Source organism: Olea europaea, unplaced genomic scaffold, assembly GCF_002742605.1.
Source record: "Olea europaea var. sylvestris unplaced genomic scaffold, O_europaea_v1 scaffold842, whole genome shotgun sequence".
Classification (NCBI taxonomy): Eukaryota; Viridiplantae; Streptophyta; class Magnoliopsida; order Lamiales; family Oleaceae; genus Olea; species Olea europaea.
In genome coordinates, this window is record NW_019266865.1 from 129,622 (window position 1) to 143,657 (window position 14,036).

Here is a 14,036-nt window from a genome sequence, read left to right on the forward strand (position 1 = left end):
TTATAAATCAACTAATCATAAAAAAATTCGAGTTTAAACTGCATGCCTATCAAATTTATTTCCAACGTAACTCTCAGAATACATGATCTTCGGCTCGCTTGGTATGACTTTTGAAAAGTCAAAATGATCTTCTGAGATTCGAAAGTAGCTTTTGAACCCGTTTAGCTAATTTTGTGAAAGTGTTTTTGTCAATAAGAACTTTTAGAGGAAACTAATTCAATATAATTTCCTTTAAAGGCACTTATGGAGTTAAAAATGCTTTTAAAAAATTAGTTTTCAAAAAAATAAAATAAAACATAACTTCCTCCAAAAAAATCATCTACAGACAACAAAAGCTAAAATCTCAAACGGGCGCTAACGAAGTTTTGACATTAATGAAATCAAAACTGCCATTTTCGCGTATGAAATCCACAGTCATTAACGATTTAATGTATTTTTGTCCTTATGCAAGTAGCTGATTTTTTATATCAATTTTTCGTTTCACAAGAAGAAGATTAAATCAAAACAATTTCATTAATTTCACGCTAATTTTCTTCATTCTAATAATTTTTCAACATGTGTCCCACAAAACATCATGAATTCTTAGAAAATTTATTTCTTCTGCTCGTTTCTTTTTCCAATTCTTCAAGCCCTCCAACTTCTTCAATTTCCTACATTCACACCAACAAGAATGATTGATTTTTGCCATAAATAAATTATACAAATCTCGAAAAAGTCATGTTATTACTACATCACTTGAATATTATGACAAAGGGTTCGGACCACTCTTCAACAAGGTTGACCTAAAAAGCAGAAATGGCGAAAGGAACAATTTTGTTTATAGAATAATGCTATATATATAAGCAGCGTTATTTAACTATAGTCAGTGGCAGTATAATTGTTCAATATCTGTACGATGTTGTCACCAAACACCACCTAAATTGTTGTTGTGACTATGGATCCCACCTACAGTTACGTTCCATTGCAGTTAGACAGTGGAACCTTCATTATACGTAAATTATGATTGAACACCGCCGATATAAGATTACTCTATTATTCAAACAAATAATAGAAATTTGAAGTGGTGTCTATCTATAGTTATGCAGATATAGAGGGATTTTGGACTACCTTAGGTCCTAGGAACAGTCCATATGGGACACCTTCGAATTTGTCCGAGTGATGAAGCTGAAATGGCAGACATCAAAATCAAATTAGACCGTGGCGGTTAGATTCTGTTATAAAAAATAATAATAATAATTAAGAAAATTAAACAGATAATATGAGTTATATACTAATTAATTGTGATTGATTAAATTATAATGTACAAGTCCACACTATCATACTTGATGAGCTGCAGCAACGCTTCTAAAATATGGTACATTTGCAATGGGCCCCACGGGGAATCTCTTGTGAACAAGACCATCATGGACGAACATGTAGGCCATGCCAAAAACCGTAATTCCAAGACCCTGCAAAAAATTCAATAATATATTGAAAAAAAATCTGAAAGAAAAGCATTAGAATCACATAACGAAACATACTTACAGCTCCGAAGCATAGGCCAGGAACAAGGCCTTTGTGGAAAAAACCATAGGAGAGGAGGGCTATGGCCGGAACAGCATTGATTATGGCAAAAATGTCGTTGAGCTCGAAAGGGCCTTCTCTTGGTCTATGGTGCGACTGTCATTACAACATTAAAAATAGAAAATTAATAACAATAAAATTGACAGACTGCCCAATCAAATTCTCTTGATCAAAAATAACAATAAATTGCTCAACAAATTTGTAAGGACCAGTGAGAGTTCAATCACTCTGACTCAAATCATTGTAACAAAAATAATCTCTAATCGCTCCTGCTCGACTCTTTTCCCTTTTTCAATGGATTAATAATTCAATAGTTTATGGGGAAAAAAAAAATTGTATGATAAATTTGAACCCTAAATTCTGCAGTCTATTGGAATTTACTTTCATTTTCTCTTCTTGGTAACAAATGGGTTGTGAGATGATGCAGTTAAGTATATTTGTGATTTATCCTTGGAAAGTACTCTGGTTTTTGATGTGGGGATGGGTGGGATGAGGAGGTGAAGAAGACACTTGTCTATGGAGTGTTGTCATTTGTTTTGAATTAAGGGTGATGCTATGTGTACAGAAAATGGTTCATAGATTTCTTACAGACTTTCACTTGGTAGTTTTTCATTCGTCATTGTCCAAACACACAAACACACACACAAAGCACCATACAGGTGCTGCCTGTGAACCAATTTCCCTATACATGGGGAATTGTTCATTAGTTATGTTGTCAATGTCTTTTGGTCGTTGAGTTGGGTTTCTTCTCTCCCCTACTGGACCAGACCTACTTGAGCAACTCAGCATATGTGCCCTTTGCGAAAATTGTTGTTTAGTTTTTTGATGGGGGTTGTGTAGTTTGGTTTAATTAATATGAAGTGTAAACTTTGATTCGCTTTTTAATTAACTGATTGACATGCTGATAAATGATTATGTTTTGTTAATGGAAACCCAATTTCTAGATGGGCCAAGTACGTTCTCCTTGTTCTATTTCAAACTATTCTAATCATGTAGACTTTGATTCCCTTTTGTAACATAGCTTAGCGTGCAAGTTGGGGATGAATATTTCTACTGTTACTCAACTTTCTAAAAATGCTGTCGAACCGTATAAGGTCTATGAGATGCCGATAAACTTTAGTATTATATGTTTCTCAATTGACATGGGACAACTCTAAAAGTTATACGAATGTCATTGAACCTATCAAAATATTGCAATTGAAAAGATAAACATAATAATATCTCAAAAAGTGTCAATAAAATTTAAAACAGCAAATGATGTAATGATCGACGAGATAAGATTTTGATAAGTTTAATGGCAATTTGAATAGATTTTAGGCATCGTTTGATTGGCAATTTATTTCCATGGAAAATGGAATTTGGATGACATTTTCCAATTTTGGTGTGTTTGATTGAGATTTATTTTTCATGGAATAGGAATTCTTGGATTTTTTGGAAATTGCATTTTTCTTGCTTTTGTTGGAAAATTATTTCCCACCATTTTCCCGGTTACTGTTGACGTTTTCTTTTTTTTTTTTTTTTTTTTTAGCAATGAAAATAAATTTTATCTCTAATTGTAAAAAAATATTTTCTTTTAATTGACAATTTTTATGTAAAACGAAATCAAACGAATACCAAAAAATAAATGATTTTTTTTTCCTTTCAATGGAAACAAATTCTACATCTTTAATTGACAATTTTCATGTAAAATAAAGTCAAACGAACACTAAAAAATACTTTTATTTCAATATTTTTCATGTGGAAAATTATACTAATCAAATACAATAATTAACAATTATCAGTAAAACAAATTTTAGGCAATTCAATTACCTTAAATTAGTTTTCTTGCCACCCAAATTTTATTTTTGCAATCAAACGGATCCTAATTATAATTTTGTACGATTACTGGGAGGAGGCTTTTTTTCATCTTAAAATCGGTTCCTTCCTCGCTATGAGTTCTCGTTCCAATAGGTGTGAACAACCACCTAGTGCACTAAGTCCCCTCATAAAGCTAGCTCAATTAAATCCGATAGTACCTCCGTTAACGTCAATGATGAATGAAAAGCATATTCACATATTCACCTAAATGTTGTATCATTTAGTCTTCGTTTTGTGACTGAACATATTTTCAAATGGAATTAAGGTATATGTATCAGAGAATGCTCGTTTAGAGAGCTCATAACCCAACTATCCAGCATGAGCTACTGAACCCTGTTCCCAGATAAATTGGGCAACTATCAGCGTGTCAATTTTATTCAAATATCGTTCAGTTACTTTGTAGGGTTGTACTAAGGGTCAACCAGATTAGCGTAAAAATTGGTCCCCGAAATCTTCATCGCAGGTGGTTAAAAAAAAAAAAAAAAAAAAAAAAAAAAGGAAGAAGCGTGGTTGAATTAATTTCTTGATGACTTTTTAAACCAATTAACAAACTCGATAAGAGATCCAATTTGTTCTCAAGAATTGCAATCGTGTGTTCCGGTAAATAAGATTTATTGTTTTTTTTTTAAGTTTCCCTCAATATTGTTAACACTAAAAGGTAATTATTATTTTTTAATCGTTTTCGATTAAAGTAGTGATTCGATGGTTGAATTAATTTCCTAATGACTTGGTACTTTGATCTAAGGCACCATTTGATAGCCCTCCTTTTCTATGAAATTTGGAAAAATAAATTCCATTTTCCATCTTTTAAGTGTGTTTGATGGCAAAAAATTGGCATGAAATTCATTTTCCACTCCTTGTCTCACATGATGGCTTTTCTAGCTTTTTAGTGAATTGCATTTTTCCAGCTTTTTTTTTTTTTAAACCAATGAAAACAAATTCTAGAAATAATTGTAAAAACGAATATCTCTTAAATTGACAATTTCAATGTAAAATAAAGCCAAACGAATACTAAAATATAGATGATTTTTGGTTTTGCTTGATATATATATATTTTGACAATGGAAACAAATTCTATAAACAATTATAAAAGAAAATATCTCTTAAATTAACAATTTTCATGAAAAATAAAGCCAAACGAATACCAAAGGATACTTTAATTTCAACATTTTTCAAGTAAAAAATTATACCAATCAAACACTATTAATTGACAATTCTCATGAAAACAAATTCTAGATAATTCAATTTCTTAAAATTTGTTTTCTTTCCACCCAAATTTCGCCTTTAAAATCAAACGGACCATAAATAAACAGGCACACACATAGATCTAATAACAAAATTAGCAACTCAAATTAGACACATCCCATCAGAAACAAGATAAGACGTGATCCGCCCCAACTTAGATTTTTTTGGTATAATTTGGTGTAACTTTTTGAATTAAAGATCCATCTCTGACTTTGACTTTTAATACACAAAATCATAAATGACTTATAAAGAGGAACCATAAAAAGAATAGTAGTGAGTTCCACTAAATAATATGAGTAGTAAATTATGATGTATGATTAAAATTAATATTTGACTTTAACTGAATTTACAAATTATTTATGAATTTATGTTCGAACACAGAGTTTATCGGATTGATTTTATAGAAATTTGAATTTTTGAATTATCCGTAAGTTCCAAGTATTCGTCACCTTTTCAAAAAGACTCCTTAAAGCCTAAAAATCCATCAAGGCCTCAACCTTTTAATTGCAGGTCTGCAAGCAAGCTTTAGTGAGTCAAAAAGAAATTAAAAAAATTATGATTTTTATCCATGTTCATCTTGTATCTATGTATATAAGTACAAAATCAAACAATACAAATGTACACGATTTATCATCTTTTTATTACTTAGAGGGTGTTTTGTGGGAATTAAAATTAAATTTTTTAGTAAATGGTGATAGAAGTTTTTGAAATGTGTGATTGAAAAGTTGTGGGACCCATAAAAGATGTGGTTAATATTGATTGTTTGACTCTGACTTAAATTAAAATCGAATTTTAATCCAAACCAAATGGGCTCTTAATATTTCAATAGAATCTAGGTTATAGAACAAGACTCATGTACAATACAAGTGAATAAGAGAGAGAGAGAGAGAGAGATTTGCATACAAAAGGAGTATGTCATATATTTCTCAAGTTTATTTAGAACACGTCTTGCATCTGTCAATTATGTTAGTCAAAATCTCACTCATGGTGATTTAATTGAATTAGAAGAAAACTTAGTTATTAAAGGACGATCAATTAGATAATTCAACAATAAAATAACATTAAAAATTTAATGAAAGTGATATATTTACTAAGGGCACTAAAGAAGACGTGCAAACCTTTCTAATAAAATGTCAAATTCAATCGAATTTGGTTCATATGTTGTACACGTTATGAACATCTTGCATTTCTATAGTAAGACGATCAGATTGTAATTGCCATTATTTAAGTGGTATGATATATAAAATGGAAAAAATATTCAATAATTTCATTAAAGGTGTTTAGAGTGGGAGTGGATTTAATCCATTAGCAAAGATAATGTGAAATAAATACTAGAAATTATTTTAAAAGGTGAAAGTTGGGTCCAAATTGCCATTCACTAACGCGTGGATAGGGTAAAAAAGAAAAACAAACAACAAAAACAAAATTTTGGTGTGAGTGACCAATCGGTCAACAGTTTCCATGTGAAAACGATTCGAAGACTTGGCAAGTGCACATTGGTTCATGCTCTTATCAATCCTATTGGATAAAAAGGGTGATTTTTAATCAAAAGCAATTGCTTTTAGTGCACGAATGTCACATCCAAGTCAATAAATAAACTACTTTTATTTTATTTAATCCTTCTATAAATAGAGCCTGTTTGAGAGTTATTTTAAGATTTGATTTCTTAACAGTTAGGAGAAAAGTAGGGTCCACCTGTGAGAGAAGAAGTCAAATATGACGGTTGGAATAGTAAAATAACGATCAAAAAATCAATTTTTTGAGGGAAAAATCGCTTCCAAACAGGCCCATAACTAATATTCGAAAGTGTCAACCAATAAACGGTAGTCAGATTATACTTTTATCAATTTAAATGTTATTTTAAACGCATTCGAAATATAATAGTTTTCAGAAATTAGGAAAATAGGTATTTTGTATAGAACTAACCCCTATTTTTACCCTTTCACTAGTGGTTACTCCCAATCCGAAGCACCCCTTTTCCATCCATAGACAGATCCAATCGTCAAAATAAATTGAGCATATTTAGTTTATGTTTTGGCAAGTTTAAAAAATTTAATTCATTGTCCTTTCCCTTTTGTTCTTTTAGAAAGTGATTGATGTAAAGTTTTCCAACAACTTATGGGAAAATGAAAATGTGTCCTTTTGACCTTGGTGGATGTTCAATTAGAAATGCAATTACGTGCCCCCAGACATATCTCCAAGTGGTAAAAGGGGAGGGTGGAGAAATCCATATTTGCTTGAGACTGCTGCGTCAAGGGTTCGAATCCTGAAATATGGATTTGGCTCTTGGGTAAGTGCAAGTGTACAAGCAACCTTCCACCCTATACCCTTGGAGGCATAACCTGCGATTTACCTCCCTCACGATGCTCCAGGGTAGGGGTGGTGGGAGGCCCTTAAAGTTAGGGTTTAACCTTTTTTTTAGAAATGCAATTACGTGAGAAATTTGCATTATTGATGGCACCAAGTAAAGTGGACCATCCATTTAATTAGGTCAATTGATAAATAAATTAGAAAAAGGTTGGTATGGAGAAATAGGTTTGCTACAAATTTTCCACGTAGCCTCGTGGAACAAGACCGAGAATTGATAGGTTTATGAGGAGGGAATCACTAAAGTGGTTGGACCTTGGATTTTGAATTAAATTTGTTTAATCATTTTTTTTCTTCTTTTCATCAAAATAAATACTGCAAAATATGAATATGTTCACGTCTTCGCGTCAATGAATGGACATGTTCTCAATAGGTGACAATTTAAAAATAATATGATCTGTAGAAAAAAATTACACATAAATAATATGAATGTATATAATTGCACACTCAATTTACTATTACGAATAGGGGAATAGTGTTTTTTTTTTTAAATGGATGGTTGTAAAATAATGAAAAGTTTTCGATTTACGTGTAATATTATTTTATTTAAAATTGTAAAGTTGGAAATAAGAAAGAGAAAAAATTAATTTAATTTGATGATATTTAATGGGGCCAAACGGGGGAAATATATGTAACCACGTATGTATGACACTTTTTACCATTCTTGACATAGATTAAAGTGGATTAACCACTAATTTAGGTCATATAATTGACAAATAGAATATTAAAAAGGGTGTTGTCTATGTGAAAAATTGGAATGGATTTGCTACAAAATTAACACGTAGCCTAATTGATAGGTTTATGAGGAGACACCACCACAATTAGGGCTTGGGTTTGTTATTTTATTGCTAAAATCAATATTATTTTAGCCTACCCCATTTTCAATTCTCTAGCGATCTACATCATTTGTCAACCATCGTCATCGTCATCGTGATCGTGATTCGCGAGTGACAAAAAAGTTGGACGGCAAGGCGATGGATTGCGATAAAGTTTCAACTTCATATTAATAAATTATATTTCGATAGTATATTATAGAATTGATCAACTATAAAAACTAGACTTCATAAATTTAGAGGCTAGAGTTGGGGAATAAAGTGTCTTGAATTTTAAAAATAGTGTACATGTACCTTTTTGTAAAGTGGCTTGGATTTTGATAATGCTACTCTTGTTATATATTAGAAGACTTTATACACTAATATTTTTTGTATTCATTGGTCTGTGTTTATATGTATATATTCTAAAAAAAAAAAAAAAAATACTCTACTATACTAATTTCACGTTTAATTCAACTAAAAATTTAGATTACACTTTAAGTCAAAATCAACAATTAATTTAATTATATATTTTATAAAATTACAACTTTTCAACCACATATTAAAAATATTAGGGTGCATTTGATTGTAAATGTTTTCTATGAAAAATGTCTTTTTTCCACTCAAATTCTTACTTTTGTACTGCTTGACTGACATTTTTTCCATGAAAAACATTTTTCTACTTCTGATCAAGTGACCATATTTTCCTCAAAATCAGAGAAAATATTTTTTTTTAGGGGGATTATGATTTTATTTTTCAAGAAATTCACACTCTCTTTCTATGTCTCATCCATCTAACAATAAAAATCAAACAGGTATAATATTTTTTAGGTTGAAAATTAAATCAATCAAACACATTTAATTGATAATTTACATGCAAATAAGTTCTAGGCAATTGAATTGCCCAGAATTTATTTTCTTTCCATGCAAATTTCTTGCTTGCCATTAAACGTACCCTTATATTTATCTAAGCCAAACACAAGACAACAATTTGACAATAACGTAAGATAAAAGTGGATAAATGTATTGCTAACGCAAGTTTATTTTCTTTAATCATGCCCAAATTTATTTAATTTAATACAATCAATACGTTCATAAGTATTTTTTCCTAGAACCATCCATCCTAGATTGAAATTAGACTAAACTAATCAATTTGGCACAATTCAAGTTAAAACTACTAACCATACTCGATCGATCCAATCTGATTCGAATCCATCACTTCACATAAAATTATTTGGTTGCGTTACGTAGTAGATTTATATTTATTGGAAGATGTTGAAATTCAAATCCTTTTTTATTGAAATAGATCAACTTGAGAGTATCCTCACTTTGTTGTATTTTGGTGGACAGTGAAACAGCCAAAATTGCCCACATGTGACCAACGCGTTTGTCACTCAGTATAGTGCTAACTTTCATACGCCAAACGCTTGCTGTAACAATACGTTCATAAGTATTTTTTCCTAGAACCATCCATCCTAGATTGAAATTAGACTAAACTAATCAATTTGGCACAATTCAAGTTAAAACTACTAACCATACTCGATCGATCCAATCTGATTCGAATCCATCACTTCACATAAAATTATTTGGTTGCGTTACGTAGTAGATTTATATTTATTGGAAGATGTTGAAATTCAAATCCTTTTTTATTGAAATAGATCAACTTGAGAGTATCCTCACTTTGTTGTATTTTGGTGGACAGTGAAACAGCCAAAATTGCCCACATGTGACCAACGCGTTTGTCACTCAGTATAGTGCTAACTTTCATACGCCAAACGCTTGCTGTAACCAGTTTGGCGCTCGAGAATTGCATGTTCGAAATTTACGGGAAATTGGAAACCAATTTTGGAGGCATTATTAATGCTATTAATGCTCCTAACAAGGTGCCAACAAACAACTCGTGAGACCATTCGAGAGAGATGTCATATGGACATTTTGGATTATTCTCTTGGGACAAAATTTCTATCCATTTGTTTGTTTTGAACTAAAAGCCTAATAAAAGCAATGTTTCAGTGTTGATGTGTATAATCGATTGACACGAAAAAGTGTGAGAATTTTCAAGTGGTGTGTCTTACGATTTGACATGTGGTTTAACATCGTTTTATTTGATAGTCACAGTAATTACAACATTATGATCACCTAGTAAAATTTTACTTGATAAATCAACTTATCATGAAAAATTTTGGAGCGAAACTTTATAAATCAACTAATCATAAAAACTTTCGAGTTTAAACTGCATGCCTATCAAATTTATTTCAGACGTAACTCATAGATACATGATCTTGGGCTCGCTTGGTATGACTTTTGAAAAACCAAAATGATCTTCTGAGATTCAAAAGTAGCTTTTGAACCCGTTTAGCTAATTTTGTGAAAGTGTTTTTGTCAATAAGAACTTTTAGAGGAAACTAATTCAATATAATTTGCTTTAAAAGCACTTATGGAGTAAAAATTCTTTTAAAAAATTAGTTCTAAAAAAAATAAAAAATCATAACCTCCTCCAAAAAAATCATCTACAGACAACAAAAGCTAAAATCTCAAACGGGCGCTAACGAAGTTTTGACATTAATGAAATCAAAACTGCCATTTTCGCGTATGAAATTCACAGTCATTAACGATTTAATGTCTTCTTATCCTTATACAAGTAGCTGATTTTTTATATCAATTTTTCGTTTCACAAGAAGAAGATTAAATCAAAACAATTTCATTACTTTCCCGCTAATTTTCTTCATTCTAATAATTTTTCAACATGTGTCCCACAAAACATCATGAATTCTTAGAAAATTTATTTCTTCTGCTCGTTTCTTTTTCCAATTCTTCAAGCCCTCCAACTTCTTCAATTTCCTACATTCACACCAACAAGAATGATTGATTTTTGCCATAAATAAATTATACAAATCTCGAAAAAGTCATGTTATTACTACATTACTTGAATATTATGACAAAGGGTTCGGACCACTCTTCAACAAGGTTGACCTAAAAAGCAGAAATGGCGAAAGGAACAATTTTGTTTATAGAATAATGCTATATATATAAGCAGCGTTATTTAACTATAGTCAGTGGCAGTATAATTGTTCAATATCTGTACGATGTTGTCACCAAACACCACCTAAATTGTTGTTGTGACTATGGATCCCACCTACAGTTACGTTCCATTGCAGTTAGACAGTGGAACCTTCATTATACGTAAATTATGATTGAACACCGCCGATATAAGATTACTCTATTATTCAAACAAATAATAGAAATTTGAAGTGGTGTCTATCTATAGTTATGCAGATATAGAGGGATTTTGGACTACCTTAGGTCCTAGGAACAGTCCATATGGGACACCTTCGAATTTGTCCGAGTGATGAAGCTGAAATGGCAGACATCAAAATCAAATTAGACCGTGGCGGTTAGATTCTGTTATAAATAATAATAATAATAATTAAGAAAATTAAACAGATAATATGAGTTATATACTAATTAATTGTGATTGATTAAATTATAATGTACAAGTCCACACTATCATACTTGATGAGCTGCAGCAACGCTTCTAAAATATGGTACATTTGCAATGGGCCCCACGGGGAATCTCTTGTGAACAAGACCATCATGGACGAACATGTAGGCCATGCCAAAAACCGTAATTCCAAGACCCTGCAAAAAATTCAATAATATATTGAAAAAAAATCTGAAAGAAAAGCATTAGAATCACATAACGAAACATACTTACAGCTCCGAAGCATAGGCCAGGAACAAGGCCTTTGTGGAAAAAACCATAGGAGAGGAGGGCTATGGCCGGAACAGCATTGATTATGGCAAAAATGTCGTTGAGCTCGAAAGGGCCTTCTCTTGGTCTATGGTGCGACTGTCATTACAACATTAAAAATAGAAAATTAATAACAATAAAATTGACAGACTGCCCAATCAAATTCTCTTGATCAAAAATAACAATAAATTGCTCAACAAATTTGTAAGGACCAGTGAGAGTTCAATCACTCTGACTCAAATCATTGTAACAAAAATAATCTCTAATCGCTCCTGCTCGACTCTTTTCCCTTTTTCAATGGATTAATAATTCAATAGTTTATGGGGAAAAAAAAAATCGAAAACAAACCTCGTGCATGTGCCACAAGGATGCGTGCCAGAGAGCTCTGTGAGCCCATCTTGCCCAAAATTCCATACCTACCTGAAATTCGATTACACCAGAAATTTTAAATTTTCATTATACCCCACAATAAAATTTCTGCAATTAAAAGCGGTTGATTTTGAAGTTGTGGAACTTACAGCAGCCCCCACTGCTAAAGCAAATGTACTAAACATTTCTGCATAAGGCACCTCCCCACCCTACACAACACGAAATTCAATTTCGTATTGGACAGTATTAAAGAAAGGATGAAGAATCAAATTTTTATATGGTTTGGTAGTGTGCAATCTACCTCATCAAACGAGGCAAGGGGTGATTTTTAGCAGAAAGAAGAGAATTTTACCTCCATTTGCCAGGAAAATCTGTAATAAACAGCAATGACAGCCATAGAAGTAATCCCAAAACTGGACATAACAGCAGCGACGAGATAAGTAAATCTCTCTGATTTCTTCTTAGCGAATTTCTCAGCCAGTCGGGCTGCAGATAATTCTCTCTCAATCTCCTCTGCAATTGGGTTCCTCTCCAATTCTCCACTCGATTCCAATTTCTCATCCTCCAACACAAAACAAACAGTCAAGTTATTCTTCCATTTACAACTCAAAATCTTATCAAGATTCTGAATGGAGGGAGAGAATAGTTTAGTGGGCTTCAGGCCGAGAATTGGGTTGTGCTTGAAAAGAATGGTTCTTGAAGAACAACCAGCGACTGAAATTCCGGCCGCCATGAACGTTGGTTCCAAGGGGGTGAAAGGCTTTGAATTGGTGGATTGGTGGGTTCATGTAGACCACATGTTATGTCTCTGGACTTCTTTTGAGATGGTGGTTTAAATAGGAGAGGAGGATGGAACATAAATTTCACATTTGAGTTATAAATAAATGAACTGAATAGCTTTAGTAAAATGGGGCTGACCTTTAGAAATTTCACAAGATTGCCATTTCTCTCTTTCTTTTTTCAATTGTTATTTTATTTGCAAATTCTTGGCTCTTACTTTCTGACAATGGGTAGAGTTATTAGAGGATATTCAATACTCTTTAAACAGTAATCTCTATCTTAGATAATCATCATTTAAATTCATGCTCCAATAAATTTTTTAAATTAACACTTTGATTTAGAGAGTGAACTTGACTCTCGAAACTCTATATAATTAAATGAATTTAAAGTGTTTCAATTTTTAATGTAGAAAAATAATAAAATAATATAAAGAAAAACTAGTTGAAATAAAATATAGAAAAAAATATAAATATTTTTTAGAGTAGTAAAATTAAGTGTTAAATATAAAGAGTATGTTAGATTATTCAAAATTTTAACTCTCTAGATTTATAGGTGCTCTCCAAATAATAGAAAATACTCTTAAAAAATAGAGTCTCTTGGAGATACTCTTACACCGTTGTATTGCAACTTGCTTCCACAATTTTTTTTTATGAAAATAAGTTCATGCTTAGTAGGAATTAAAATTCAGATTTTAATTAAAGTCAAATTCAACAAATAATTTTAATTGCATATTTCATGGAATTAACAACTTTTCAACCACGTATTTTATCTACTTTTATCAAAATCTACCAAAAATTTAATTTTAATCTCCATCAAACATGGACTAAATTGAAAAAAAAAAAAAAACTAAGAATGTAACGATTTCATCCCATCCACTACGTGTTCACTTCCCTTCCAGAATATTAAGGCCAGTTTGTTATAAATTTTTTAGAATAGATTTTGTGGAGTTTTATTTTATTTATTATTATTTTTTTTAAGAATGTGTGATTAATAATAGGAAATGTTATAGTTTTACATGCAAATTATTTTATTACGAGAATGTATTGCTATGATGATTCAGCTTTTGAGCCTTCACGTTCTATGTTGAAAAGACGGGACACGCTAATTCATGGAGTTAAAAATGTGTTTAGTAAAAAATAAATTTACCAAAATTTTACCAAATATGAGCTTATATTGTTCATTTTAAACAGAGAAGCAAGAATTAAATTAAAAGAAAAAGAAAAGTAATTACAAAATCATTAGACATTTGAGTAATTGCACGGATGGATTCTCAAATCTGATTCTGGGTGATA

General features: G+C 31.4%; 2 protein-coding genes across 2 annotated transcripts; both read right to left on the bottom strand.

Annotated features, from left to right (window-relative positions):
- Window positions 1–491: 491 nt before the first annotated feature.
- On the bottom strand, window positions 492–2,352 carry LOC111391835 (beta-carotene hydroxylase 2, chloroplastic-like). Its single transcript, XM_023017109.1, has 5 exons — window positions 2,221–2,352; window positions 1,525–1,662; window positions 1,323–1,448; window positions 1,108–1,164; window positions 492–650 (listed from the first exon to the last, which is right to left on the bottom strand). The coding sequence occupies exons 1-5, from the start codon at window positions 2,350–2,352 to the stop codon at window positions 573–575; spliced, it is 531 nt and encodes a 176-aa protein (XP_022872877.1). The 3' UTR covers window positions 492–572.
- An 8,090-nt stretch (window positions 2,353–10,442) lies between these two features.
- On the bottom strand, window positions 10,443–12,817 carry LOC111391826 (beta-carotene hydroxylase 2, chloroplastic-like). Its single transcript, XM_023017092.1, has 7 exons — window positions 12,317–12,817; window positions 12,114–12,173; window positions 11,944–12,015; window positions 11,560–11,694; window positions 11,358–11,483; window positions 11,143–11,199; window positions 10,443–10,685 (listed from the first exon to the last, which is right to left on the bottom strand). The coding sequence occupies exons 1-7, from the start codon at window positions 12,695–12,697 to the stop codon at window positions 10,608–10,610; spliced, it is 909 nt and encodes a 302-aa protein (XP_022872860.1). The 5' UTR covers window positions 12,698–12,817; the 3' UTR covers window positions 10,443–10,607.
- Window positions 12,818–14,036: the final 1,219 nt, after the last annotated feature.